Source organism: Gracilinanus agilis, chromosome 6 (genome assembly GCF_016433145.1).
Source record: "Gracilinanus agilis isolate LMUSP501 chromosome 6, AgileGrace, whole genome shotgun sequence".
Classification (NCBI taxonomy): Eukaryota; Metazoa; Chordata; class Mammalia; order Didelphimorphia; family Didelphidae; genus Gracilinanus; species Gracilinanus agilis.
Window position 1 is genome coordinate 268,460,348 of NC_058135.1, and position 12,791 is coordinate 268,473,138.

At 49.4% G+C, this 12,791-nt stretch overlaps 1 protein-coding gene across 1 annotated transcript in view; it reads right to left on the reverse strand.

Annotated features, from left to right (window-relative positions):
* ALX4 (ALX homeobox 4) overlaps positions 1-12,642 on the reverse strand; it is a 55,576-nt gene extending 42,934 nt beyond the window's left edge. Inside the window, exons 1-2 of the mRNA XM_044681330.1 lie at positions 12,370-12,642; positions 12,156-12,282 (exon numbers count right to left, since the gene is read on the reverse strand). Coding sequence (XP_044537265.1) covers positions 12,156-12,282; positions 12,370-12,642 — 400 coding nt within the window. The remainder of the gene's footprint in view (positions 1-12,155; positions 12,283-12,369) is intronic.
* Positions 12,643-12,791: the final 149 nt, after the last annotated feature.

Consider the following 12,791-nt stretch of genomic DNA (forward strand, 5'->3'; position numbering starts at 1 on the left):
GGAACAACTGACTTAATTATGGGAATATCCGGTCACAGATCTCCAGCTGAAAAGAAACTTAGAAGCCATAAAGGTCAACCTCTCTATTTTACAGATGAGGAAACTGAGGTCAGAGAAATTAATTAACCTGCCTGTAACATACTAGGTAGTAGAACTCTTGGGTGTGAGCTTCCATAGCAGGAAAACACTTAGGACTGGTGTATGACACTAAGAAAATACATACACATACAAAGACCTAGACACGCCCTGGCACAATAGAAATTGTTATATTCCTCTACTTGCGGGCTATATTGTGTTACTCACAGAAGCACTAAGAGCAAGCCTTTTGGCCCACACAGAACTGTCCCTAGCGTGTAGAGATTGCCCTGCTTTGAGAGAGGGGGAGGTATAGAGGCCAGTCAGAAGGAAGCCGGTGCCTGGAAGCTGAGAAGGCAGCCTGGGGGCCTGGGAGCTTGGGGAGAAAGAGATGGTACAAGAAGATGGTAAGAAGAAAATCCTTAAGGGCATGGTGGGGTGGGGGGAGGAGGTGGGGAAAGAATTTGGAACTCAGCATTTCAAAAAATGAATGTGACAAACATTTTTTTAACCCCTTACCTTCCATCTTGGAATCAACACTGTGTATTGGCTCCAAGGCAGAAGAGTGGTACGGGATAGGCAATGGGGGTTAAGTGACTTGCCCAGGGTCACCCAGTTAGGAAGTGTCTCAGACCATATTTGAACCCAGGACCTCCTGGCTCTCAATCCATTGAGCTACAAAGCTGCCCCTGCAAACATTTTTTACAAGTATCTAAGGCTAGATTTGAATTTGGGTCTTCCTGACTGATGATTTATCCATTGTGCCACCTAGCTGCTCTGGTTGGACTTAGTTTCTGCTGTAAATCCGTGACTCTTTGATATGAGAACATAGCCGTTAGCTAATAATGGTTCATCACAGATATTTGATGCAAAAGAAAATAAACTTTCTGATGGCGTTTAGCCCCATCACTTAGCATTGAGCTGGATGCCTAGTCAGGTCCTAAAGAATGTTTATTGAAAGTGCTATGAGGGGCAGCTGGGTAGCTCAGTGGATTGAGAGTCAGGCCTAGAGACGGGAGGTCCTAGGTTCAAAACTGACCTCAGACACTTCCCAGCTGTGTGACCCTGGGCAAGTCACTTGACCCCCATTGCCCACTTTACCACTCTTCTGCCTTGGAGCCAATACACAGAAGTTAAGGGTTAAAACAAAACAAAACAAACAAAAAAAGAAAGTGAGTTAGCATAGGGCCTGGAGTCAGGAAGACCTGGGTTCAAATCTAGCCACAGGCGCTTTCTCACACTCTGGCCAAGTCCCTTAACCCCGTTTGCCTAGCCATTAAGAGTTCTTCTGCCTTGAAAATGATCATTTCTAAGATAGAAAGTTACAGTTTGGTTTTTATTTTAGTGCTACATGAGCTCTGAGAAGGCAAGTTCCTCACAAATCTGGGGAATTAGGGAGAGCTTCCTGGAGGGGGTGGTATTGGAGTTCTACTGCATGTCTGGAATGCTCTCCTTTCTTCCCTTCATCACTGCATTTACAATTCATTCGAAAGACTCCAGGAAGCGCTTCCGATTCTCCCAGTTTTATTGCTTGCTCCTGCCTCACCCCACATAACTTTGTATTGATTTTTCTGTCTTGTATATGCCTGTACTCTCTTCCCTTATCTGTGCACTTGTAGCTCCCCTCACCCCCACTACCCCCATCCCCAATCCTTCCTTAGACTGGAAACTCCTGAAGATCAGAAGTTGTTTCCCTTTTGGTGTTATATGCTCCGCTGCCTGGATCATAACAGGAGCTTAATACTGTATAGGCTGGAGGAATGAAAAATCCCCATTAAGGAAGGAAGGAAGGGCAATATCCCAGGGCTAAGGGTGGCCTTGGAGGGCAGAGTGTGTGCCTGTGTAGGGGGATGGATGGGTGGTGGGGAGGGCAGACACTTGTCTGAAGGATTCTGGGAATGTTGTGAGATAAGACTGAAAATCAAAGTCCATGTTAATGGGAGCCTTTGTCAAGGAGGTGTCCCTCTCTTTCAAGCTTCAGTGTGTGCTCCAGCTCCCCATTACCCCATCCTATATCTCCAGCTCTCTAACTTCTCATTGGCTGGCAGCTGGTGCCGGTCTGATCTTGGCAATGGCTGGAAGGGGCAAAAAATGTTCCAGGTCTCACGACTCCCAAGCTGCCGATCCCCGAGCTTTTCCAGAGATCGAATGCCTCAGATTCACAAACAGGTTATTTCCTAGAGACCAGACCAGTTTTCTGGGTGCTCCAAGCCCCCAGCCCTCCCTGGGAGCCACTGCTGTCATTCAAAGGAGCTCAGTCAGCTTGGGACAGCCTGTGACCCTAACCCTCATTCTGATCTAGTAAGGAAAGAAAGTCCCTAGACAGTATTATCACCTCCATCCAGCCCCTTCTTGAAGGGACTCAAGAGGCTGGAATAGAAGAAAACCTGAGAGGGGAAACCAACACACATGCTGGGTCCTCTGGACCTGATGCTTTTCCAGCCTGACTTTCTTTAAGATTTAGACCTGGAAGAGACTTGGGAGGTCTTCTAGTCCCACCTCTTCATTTTATAAATGAGAAAGCTGAAGCCCAGAGAACTGACGTGACTTACCCAAGGTCACCTTGCTAGTAAAAAATATAGCCCCTCCCCTCTCAATTCAGTATGGCCGGCTTGCTACCAAACCCCAGCACTCTAAAACTCCAGGCTCTCTCTGGCCCTTTCTAACGGTTTGTCTTCTACCCACTCAATCCCTCCTTCAAAAGATTTAGCTCTGTGCCCAAACTGGGGGTCAGGGAGTGCAGGCATTTTTCAGGTGAGGAGACTGAGGCTCAAGGTTGTTAAGTGACTTGTTCTTAGTCACAGGGCTAGTAAATGTCAGAGGTGGGATTTGACTATCCCCCTTCTTTCTTCTCTGAGCTCTCCCATCAGTTCAGAACCACAAGAAGGAGCCTGTGGGTGGTGGAGGAGCCAGTTTCCACGCAGAGGGTGTAGACTTGCTCTCCTTTGCTGGCTTTCCTTACCTCATCACCTCCAGGATCTCCTCTCTCATGACAGCGCAGCAGCCAAAGAGAAGATCAGTTCAAAGTTTGGGAAAGGTAGGGATGGAACAAGTGGGATCCCATGGGCCCTGGGCGCACCTAAGGACAGAGCTCTGACCTGGCCTCCAGGCACTTGGACACTGCTTCTGTCAAGGACCTTCTAGGGCTACTTTGTACACCTGCAGTTGGGCTGGGGAGAGGGACAAAAAAGGGAGGGGGGCATCTGGAACGGGGTGGGAGGAAGCAGTTGCTCAGCTGCGTCTGGGAGAGGCCTAGGGCTGCAACATCTGTAACTGGGCCTGCCCACCGCCCACCTCTAAGTCTGGGCCTCTGGCTATGGGAATGAGGTTTCTGGGGCCCCGCTTGGTTGGAATTGGAGTTGGGGGACACGGGCTCCCTCCCTCGATATGTTATCTTGTTCTTCCTCCTTCTGGAACACTCCTCGGGGTCCTCTGGACTGGGGTCCTTCCTCACCCTGTGGCCAGCTAGTCGACCAATGGGACCGCCACAAAGTCCTTCCCAGGGCAGGGAAACTATTCCACAGCCGTGGGCGACTCCCGGTGTGTAATGTCTCGGAGGCGTCTCTGCCCCTCCCGCAAAGTCTACGCAAGTTGCCTCGCATGGCATAGCTTCACCTCTGGGCTGGTTGGAGAGAACTGACATTTCTCTTTGCCTCAGTTTCTCTTTCTGACGTCCCAACTACCCTCCCCGCCCCAGCCCCACAGGAAAGAGTTCTAAATCCAACAACGGCTTTGAGAAATTCGCCAGATCCAAACTGAAAGCAAAAGATGCCAACTCCGTCCTTGCCCTCATAGGGCCTAGAAGGAGGGATCTTCTATCCCTGCCGCCCACCCCGGAAAGCAGATTTGGGGGCCCTTCTAACGCCGAAATAGGGCTGGAACTTTTATTTTATTTTATTTTATTTTATTTTATTTTATTTTATTTTATTTTATTTTATTTTATTGCCGGAGAGAAGAAAGAGACGTTGGGAAGAAGACTGGAAAGGAGAAAACCGTGGCGGCGCTGGGAGCTCGAGGCCTCTGGGTTCTTTTTTTAACTTTCTGGGGAAGGGAAGAAGCAACAGGGGTACTCCCAGTACTCAAACCGGACCGGGCTTCAATTACCCTAGTGGAAATGAGGCGGAGGCTAAGGGATTATAGGAAGGAAATGTAAAAGCTTTAAGGAACCTTAGAGATCGCCTAGTTCAATCCCTTCATTTTACAGATAAGGAAACAGAGGCCCTGGGACCTTTAATGACTGCCCGACATCACCCAAGAAGTAACCAAACCGTCGAAGGCGGTATTCGAGCCCGGCAGAGCCCGTGCCTTTCTGTGCTAAGCTATCTACGAGCAGGGGTTCTGGAACAGCCCTGAAAACACGCGGAGCTCTAGGGAATGGTCCCTCAACCCGCTGCTGCCCCAGCCCCTCCAGGAGCGCTTAGGCGGCAGTCGCTGCTGCGGGTGCCCGAGGAGAAGCGGCCAGAAGGCTGCTAGAGAGTGCCAGGCACGGACCCACCACCACTGGCTCCCACGACTCCTCAGCACCTCACACGCAGCGCGACTCCCAAGGCTCCAGGCCGAGTGGGGCACCGGCGCGCAGCTGCCAAGCCAAACGATAATTTAGAGTGCGGTTCCCGCAATAGAGAACACGCACGCCCAGACGGAGGGAGGCATGAGATCCGAGGGCCCTGGGAGACCCGGGGGCTCATATTTTGACTTTGTGGGTGTTTGTGTTTTTATTCTGGAAATAATTGCGAGGAGCTGAAAATGTTTCCCCTATAAGGGGCAAACCCTCGGGGACTAAGCGCATTTATTGACGGCATGTTGGCACCGGGCTGTAAAACGCCGCCCCCGGGATTCGGAGACACGCACGTTTTCGTCATGGAGAAAAATAAAAGAAGGGAAACACGTAAAGGTCTACGGTAATTGGCACACCAGTCCTCCCGCGGGCACCACTTAGCCTCGGGGAAGAGCCACCCGCTCCAGCGCAGAGTCCGCAGCAGACCGCGTCTATGCGGCCCCCCAGTGCCAGCTCCACGGAGAAGTTACACAATCAGGCGTGACGGCCCGCGGGACTTTTTCCTCCGCGGTCTCCTCCACGCTCCCAACTAATTGGACTCCTTGATGTGTTTACTTGAAAATCAATCGATTTACAAACAATTCTCTCTACCTCGGAGTTTGGACGCGGAGGCGGGTAGGTGGCTGGAGCGGGAGCTCTCTCTGATTCCCTTCATTTTTTACTTGCGAGGCCTGTTTGAAGCTGGGATGCGGATAGGGGGAACACCGCACCGCCGGCTAGATGCGGATTCTTTTAACTAGGAAATCCCATTCATTTCTCTGGGATTTACCCGAAGCCAGGGTGCAGCTAGCCTGTTTACATCCACACTTACTTTCGCTCGTATACATTTACTGCCCTCAGTCCCGCCTCTCTTTCCCCACGCACGTACAGATTCGTGCAATTACTTTTACAATCACCATTTCCTCGATTTCTCTCTTCCTCTGGCTCACACACTCACTGTTTCAAGCTCATTTTTTGAGTATCCTTCCTTTTTACAATTCCCATTTGCCTTCAGTCTTTTTAGATCCGTCTCTTTCTTTCTTTCTCTCTCTCTTTCTTTCTCTCTTTCTTTCTTTCTCTCTTTCTTTCTCTCTCTCTCTTTCTTTCTTTCTTTCTTTCTTTCTTTCTTTCTCCAAAAAACATATTAGCGTTTACAGCCTCATTCTGTTTTTCTCTCAGTGTTAGTCTATCTCATACATTCATCCTCGTTTACAATTCGAATTCTATTTCATCTTCTTTGTCTTTTTCGGTCTCTGTCGTTTTTTCCTTCCTTCCTTTCTTACTTCTTTCTTTCTTTCTTTCTTTCTTTCTTTCTCTTTCTCTTTTACATTCCGTTTACTCAGCCTCTGTCTCTTTCTTTCTCTAATTCATGTATTCAATTTTCTACTTCATAATCTCTGTCTCCTCATTCTCTCTCATATTTGTACCCACAACCTCATTTTCTTTGTCTCTGCCTCCCGAGCTGTGGCTGTCATCCATACATCCCTTGTTAGTAATTCGTATTTTGATTTCTTTCGGTCTCTGCCTCTCTCTTTCTCCTCCTCTTTCTTCATATTCATAATCCATTTCCACTCTCGATCTCTCTTTTATAAGTTTATTGCATCTTACAATTCATATTCACAGTCTCCACTTTGCCTCTCTGTCTCTCTTGTATTTGTATTTACAGCTACATCCTTTTTGTCGTTGTCTAAAACGCATCATCCCCTTTTACAAATCGTATTCTTTGTCCGTGTTTCTGTCTGTCTCTTTTTCTATCATATAATCTCTTTTCCGACCTTTTCTTTTAGTCTCTGTCTTTCTGTTATCCACATATACGGGTTTACAATTTACATTCTGTCTACTTATGCCTCTCGGTCTCTGCCTTTCTCTCCCTCTTGGAGATACACTTTAACTTTTACAATTCATATTATCTCTCTGCTTCTCACCCAACCCCCCCAAAAAATATCGGGTCGAGTTTGTATCTGGCCAAAGAATGAGAAGCCGCGGGAGAGAAAATATGTATTTCTCTTAGACACCTATTCCCTTTTTATAAATCCTATTTGGACCCTTTCTTTAAGTTTACTCTCATTCCTTTCTCTCTCTCTCTCTCTCTCTCTCTCTCTCTCTCTCTCTCTCTCTCTCTCATTCCTTCTCTCTGTCTCTCATCACTTTTTTTGTGTGTGATTGAAGTACATTCTCTTTTCTTTTTCATCTCTTTAATGCAATCAGAATCTTTGACCAGATACAAGAGCCACCCAAAGTCTCCATTTTTCTATTTCGAAGCCTCGAGGTTAGGGCAGAGGGAAAACACAGAACAAAACCCAGCCCCAAACATTCTGTCTAATTTGATCGAAAAAAGAGTCCCCCCCCCCCACTCCTATTTCCCCCATTCCACAGGCTCTGGGCTGAGGGTTTCCGGCCCGCTCCTGGGGGAAAGCTTCGCTAGGACCTGGTTGTAACTAACCCCCGGCCAAGGGAGGCGAGATCAGATTTGACAGATCCGTTTTTAAACGTTGGATCAAAGCGGAAAGTTTGTCTCCCCACCCCCATCAAAAGAGAAGGAAAGAGTGGAAGTCTATCGCACACACACACACATAGACACACACCAGCCATCTCCCCACAACCCGGGGTTCTCGACTCCTCGGTTTGTGGAGGTGGAGAGGCCAGATCGCCACTGTCTGGGGCTTTCATTCATTAAATCGAGGGCCCAGCAGACGTGTCAGAGGTAGTGCCGCAGGGATGGCCAGGAGTTCTCCACTAAGTTCATACATTTCGGGGCTCAGATGGAATACTTCTCTCGCAGACATTCTTAGAGGCCCCGGGGCTCCAGGAGCCCACGCGGTGCCCATCAGAGGCTGGGGCTGAGGCTGCTACTGGCTTCTGAACCTTGGGGGTCAGATGGGTCCGAGCCCATGCCTTGTGCGCCTAGCTGACCTTCCTAAACTATTCATCTCTCCGGACAAGGACCTAGAAGAAACAGGAGCCCCAGTGTCCTCAGAAGCTCTCAGACCTGGTTTTGGAAAAGGGGAACAAGGAGGACCAGGACACTGGCAGGGAATGAGGATTCAGGCTCAGCTCCCGCTGGAATCTGGCAGCACTAACAAAGCTTGTCTGAGCTGGGAGAACTGGCTTTTTACTTTGAAGAGTACCTAGGGTAGCAGTTTGGGGCAAGGTTGCTTTTGTAGATAGTGTGTATAGGGAGTCTGTCCCAGGGGCCCCTGCTTCAGGAGGCAGAGGTCCCTCCAGACAGCTGGACGCCAGTTTGGGCCATTCGTTTGCATGTCCAGCCAGTGGTCGAACTCCCAGCCCTGGTACCAAGTTTTTGTTCGTTTTTCTTTCAATCAGACTGAAAATTAAGAAGCCAGGTTTCCTTGGTTTCCCTCAAAGGAGGAAATCCCACCTCCACCATCCGACCTCCCCCACCCCACACTCTCCAGGGACTGAAGTCCTGATAATTTCTTTCTGTAGCTTTGATACAGGTCCCACCAGAGCAGAGGTTCCATCCCTCCATTCCCTCAATGGAATCTTTTGGCCCAAGAGAAAGACTGGACTTTAATTAAACTCATTCTTTTAGGGACAGTCTTGAAACTTCAGGAGGAATGTCACCCTTTCCCAATGTTATACCTACTCTGTGGTTGAGAATGGGGAAAGTGACACCCACAGGGGTCAGAGGGGTCCACCTGCCCCCATAATCCCACCCCATTTCCATGGGAAGACCCCTATCTTTTCTTTGTCACTTTGTCAACCAGCTGGCTGCCTTCTCCCTTTCAAAGCTCACCCTCAATCTAAATATTCTGGTCTGGGAGCCAAGAGCCTGGAAAAAGTCAATTAAAGAAAAAACAGCAGAAATGATGTTAATAGGAGAAGGCAGAGGGCACTGAAACTGGAGACCAAAGTCCTGAATTTCAGCTGCTTTCAACCTGTGGGACTCTAGACATTATTCAACCTTCCTTGGCTTCAGTTTTCCTATCAGGAAAAATGAAGGGGTTGTTCTGGGTCATCTCTAAGGTTCTATCCAAGCTTAAAAGTCTATATGATGGAGATAATAAATCACTTTCTCTGCCGGAGAACCCGGGAAACTCAGTGGGGGAGTCAGGGAGAGGTCCTGGTGGTTCAGGGCTGAAAACCCCAATCATCTGGTGCTCCAAACCCCCCATCGACACTTATTTTAAACAGCTATGGAGGTCCCAGTGAGCATAACTGGGGAGGGTGGCAGCAGTTCCAGAGGCCAAGGATAGGGATCTTGGTTTATAAATAACCCTTCTCCCCCACTCAAACCTGAAGGTCATCTTCAGTTCCCCAGCCCCTGGCTATTCGGTCTTGTTCATACTGGAGAAGGAAGGAGCTGATCTCAGGGTCATTTTCTCAGAAGGAAAAAGGTTAGCATTAGGGGCCAGGAAGAAAGATCTCATCTGTCCAAAGGATTTCCCCCTCCTTTGGCCTATAAACAAAGCCACATAGGAGGCCTCTTTGATGAGGTTTTGTTTTTTATTTTTAAAAATTCCTATAGGAACTGCAATCTCCCTCCCTCCAGTGTCCTCTTTCCTGATCCAGCCCCTCCTGACTGCAATAGCTGGCAATTTGCTATTAGATATTAAGCACCTTCACAAATGCAGGCTCTGTGTAGGTAGGGGATACATCATCTCCCTGTTTGAGCTAACATCAATGGAAGAAACCCAATGGATTTTTACTAAAAAGTTCCTATAATCCTAGGGAGGAAAAGAATCCTCAAGGACCAGGAATAATGGTTCTCCTATTTGTGTTGTGAGGAGGAGGGGGTCATTTACCCCAACCCCATAAACTGATTATCTGAGGGCTAAAAACAGAGATAAAGGAATATGAGGGTAGGTAGATGGTTTAAAGTTAAATCTGTAGCCTTGCAAGTCTCAGTATTCTGGTGGGAATGAGTATATCCTGGTGGGTGTATGCGTGCTTCTTTGGTGCATACTCCTGGGGACAGAGGGACAGGATCTAAAAATCTAGAAAAATGTGACTGTTGTAGACAAATGTAGCCTGTACTTAGTATAAAAATTTTTCATTGCTGGAAGAGGTCTCAGAGGCTAGTTCTGCCACTAATTTTTCAGATGAGGAAATCCAGGCTGAGGAAGTAAAAACTTGCTCGAGGTTACACAGGTTGAGTTAGCCATAGAGAGCAGAGTACAATTCTTTCCAAGTGAGTTCAAGTTATGGCCCTGCCTTCCTTCATTCCCATAGCCTTTCCTGCATCAAATTGGCCTTTTTACCAGTTTGTGTGAAAGGTGTTGGCATCAGCAGGTGGCTTGAGTTTACACTGCACGCCCACTGAATTGCAGGTATCCAGGGGAGATTAAAAGGAGACCAAGTCTCAGGCTGGATAAGTCCCCTGGTAGGGCCAAATAGGTTGGGGTGGGGGGACAGGTCAGGGGGGCATTTGCCCCAGATCTGGCTTCATTCTTCCCTAAAGAAGGAAAACTGTCTCTTTAGGTCAGCTGTACCTACAGCCTGTCCCATCCCGTTATCCAGAACAGAGATTATCAAGCTGGGTTCAGTGAATGTAAAAAGAATTATAACAGTATTTTAATATAATTGGTTTTCTTTGTAATTGTGTGTTTTATTTTATGCACTTAAAATTATACCAAGAAAGGGGTTCATAGACTTCATCAGATTGCCCAAGAGGTTTATGACATGCACAAAAAAGATTAAGAATTCCTGGCATAAAAGGAGAAAAAAAAATATAACCCTGACCTCTTTGGAATGTGTGATTCCCTTCCCTATCTTCCCTTCACTCTATGGTCACTCTATGCATTAGCTGGCAAACTGATAGCCCCAGAACCCCGTGGTTGGCGCCTATGGGAGTACTTCTTGTACCAGGGTTGAACCATGGGCCTCTTCTAGGTTGGAATTAAGTCCTCAGTGTCAGTAAAGGCTGAACTCGAGAGGGAATCCTAGAGAAGACAAAATTCTACTTTACCTTAGACTTACAGGCACCCCTCCTAGAAAGAGGGAGATGATTTTGTGGAATTTCAATCTACCATGCCTCCTATGTGAGGTTCCTTAAGGGCTCTCCAAGAAATAGAGACATGGGAACCAAGAAGGATAGAGGTGCTCGGTGAGGGACACAGTAAGGCCCTGATAAAGAATAGCAGAATTAAGAGTGTTTGGTCCTGTTTCTGGTTTTCTCAGTCACTTCTTAGCCCTTTTGACCTTGAGTGAGTTGGTCCAGCCCCCTGAGCCTCAGTTTCTTCATTTGTAAAATGTAATTTAAAAACTTGTAAGTCAGAAAGAACTACCTCAGAGGTATTCTAGTCTAACCCTCCCATCATGTAGAGGATGGAATGGAAGCTCCCAGAAAGAGGAAATGATTTGCCTAACAGGCAGCTAAAAATGTGTCAAAGTAGATTAGACTGATAACCTGGAGACCTGAATTCTAAAGGCCTTCCTAGGGAGAGGCGATTGTTAACTAGACCATTTACCTCACCTTGGATAAGTTACAAGTAAAGCAGTTTGTTAACTGTGAAGAACTTCGTACATATTGAATGTGGATTGTTATGATCTGAAAGGAAAAGAAAGGGATAGGGAAACGGGCCCCAGTCTAGGGGTGTCCAGTCACTGTATTCTCAGAAACTTCCTTCCCTTTGCCTTACAGCCTGGCACTATTTTTAGGAGTTCAGACGGGACAAGGATTCAGCAAGAAAAAAGTCTAGAGGTAACCTCTCTGTCCCAGGTTTCCATCCCGCCTTCCCCATGCCAGCTGCCAAGTCTGCACGGATCCAGACCCAGATCTCTGATCTTCTAGAACCCAGGAGTCAGCGGCCAGACGTTCCTGGTCACCTAAGGCTTGGGAGTGCCCAAATATAGTGTCCCAGGAACAGTCGAGGAAGGCTTCGGGTCAGAAGTGAGAAAGAGGTGGAGGGGAAAAAGGGGGGAACTGAGTCACCTCTGCTCGGTTCGTCTTCTCTCCCACCTGAGACTCTTCCCACCTGCAGAGAGCAGTTGGGGGGAATCCCTGCGGAGTTTGGGAGGGAAGCTCGCCCTGGAGCTCGGGTTCTAATAGTTCTGAGCTGGAGACGCGACGCCCGTGAATTTCCCAAAGTCCAGGCCCAAGAAAAAGCTTCGCGCCTCCCCAGATTCCCGAGCCTATGTGTCCCGGGGACTTCCCCAGGCTCCAGAAAGGTCCCGAGCCACAGCGAGACTCGAAGACTGGGCACCGGACAGGGTTTTTAACCTCGTCGAACCCACCGGGGTTCCCAGGAGGCTCGAGTGAAGAGGCCTGGCCACGGAATTGGGACACTATCCCAGGAAATGTGGAGACAGCCAAGGAGCCCGATTTTGTCTTCTCCATCGCCTCGTCCTTGTCCACGCTCCAACTTGCCAGGCTCGAACTCCCCGACCTACGCTCCCGGCCTCTCCCCAGAGGTTTGCTTCTCTTCCCCCACCCCACCCTTCTGAGGCTTCCCGAGCTGTCTGCCTTGGGGACCCCGGACGTTTTCGGGGCGCAAGAAGGGACACGCCCCAGAGGGACGATTCATCCCTCCCCCTTACCCCTTTCCGGACTTCCCAACCAAAGAAGTACTGAGTCACTCACCGTAGCAGGAGACCTGTAGGGGCCCGTTGTGGCCGCCGCTGCCCTCCGGGAGCTTGAGGCTGCTGTCCGGTGGTGTTTTGCAAGATCCCCTTTGCAGGTAGAGATGCGGCGGCGGCTGGGGCTGGGGCTGGGGCGGCGGATACTTGCTGAAGGAGCCCCGCGGCCCTGCTCCACTTTGCGCCTGGCCCGCGCCGCTCTCCAGGGGCGCAGCCGCGTCCTGCTGCTGGGGCTGCGGTGGCTGCGGCGGAGGCTGCTGCTGCGGCTGCTGCTGTGGCTGCTGCTGCTGAGGGGTGTAGCGGCCCCGGCACTTGGCCTCTCCGTAACTCTGGCCCTTGGCCGCCAGGAACGCGGTGCTGAACTTGTCAGCCGCTGGGAATGCCCGAAAAGAAGGCGAGCTCTCGCGGCTCTGCGAGGAGACCGGGCTGTAGTAGGCGTCCATCGCGGCCGCGGGCGAGTCGCAGTAAGAGACGCACGTCTCAGCATTCATGCCTGGAGTGGGAGGGACAGAGCCGAGGGGAGGGGGCCAGTCAAGAAGCCGCCGCCGCCACAGCCGCCGCCGGCCTTCGCAATCTTTGGGAGAGGGAGGTGAGCGGGCGAGGGGGGGGGGGGGAGGAGGAGAGGAGGAGGAGAGAAGAG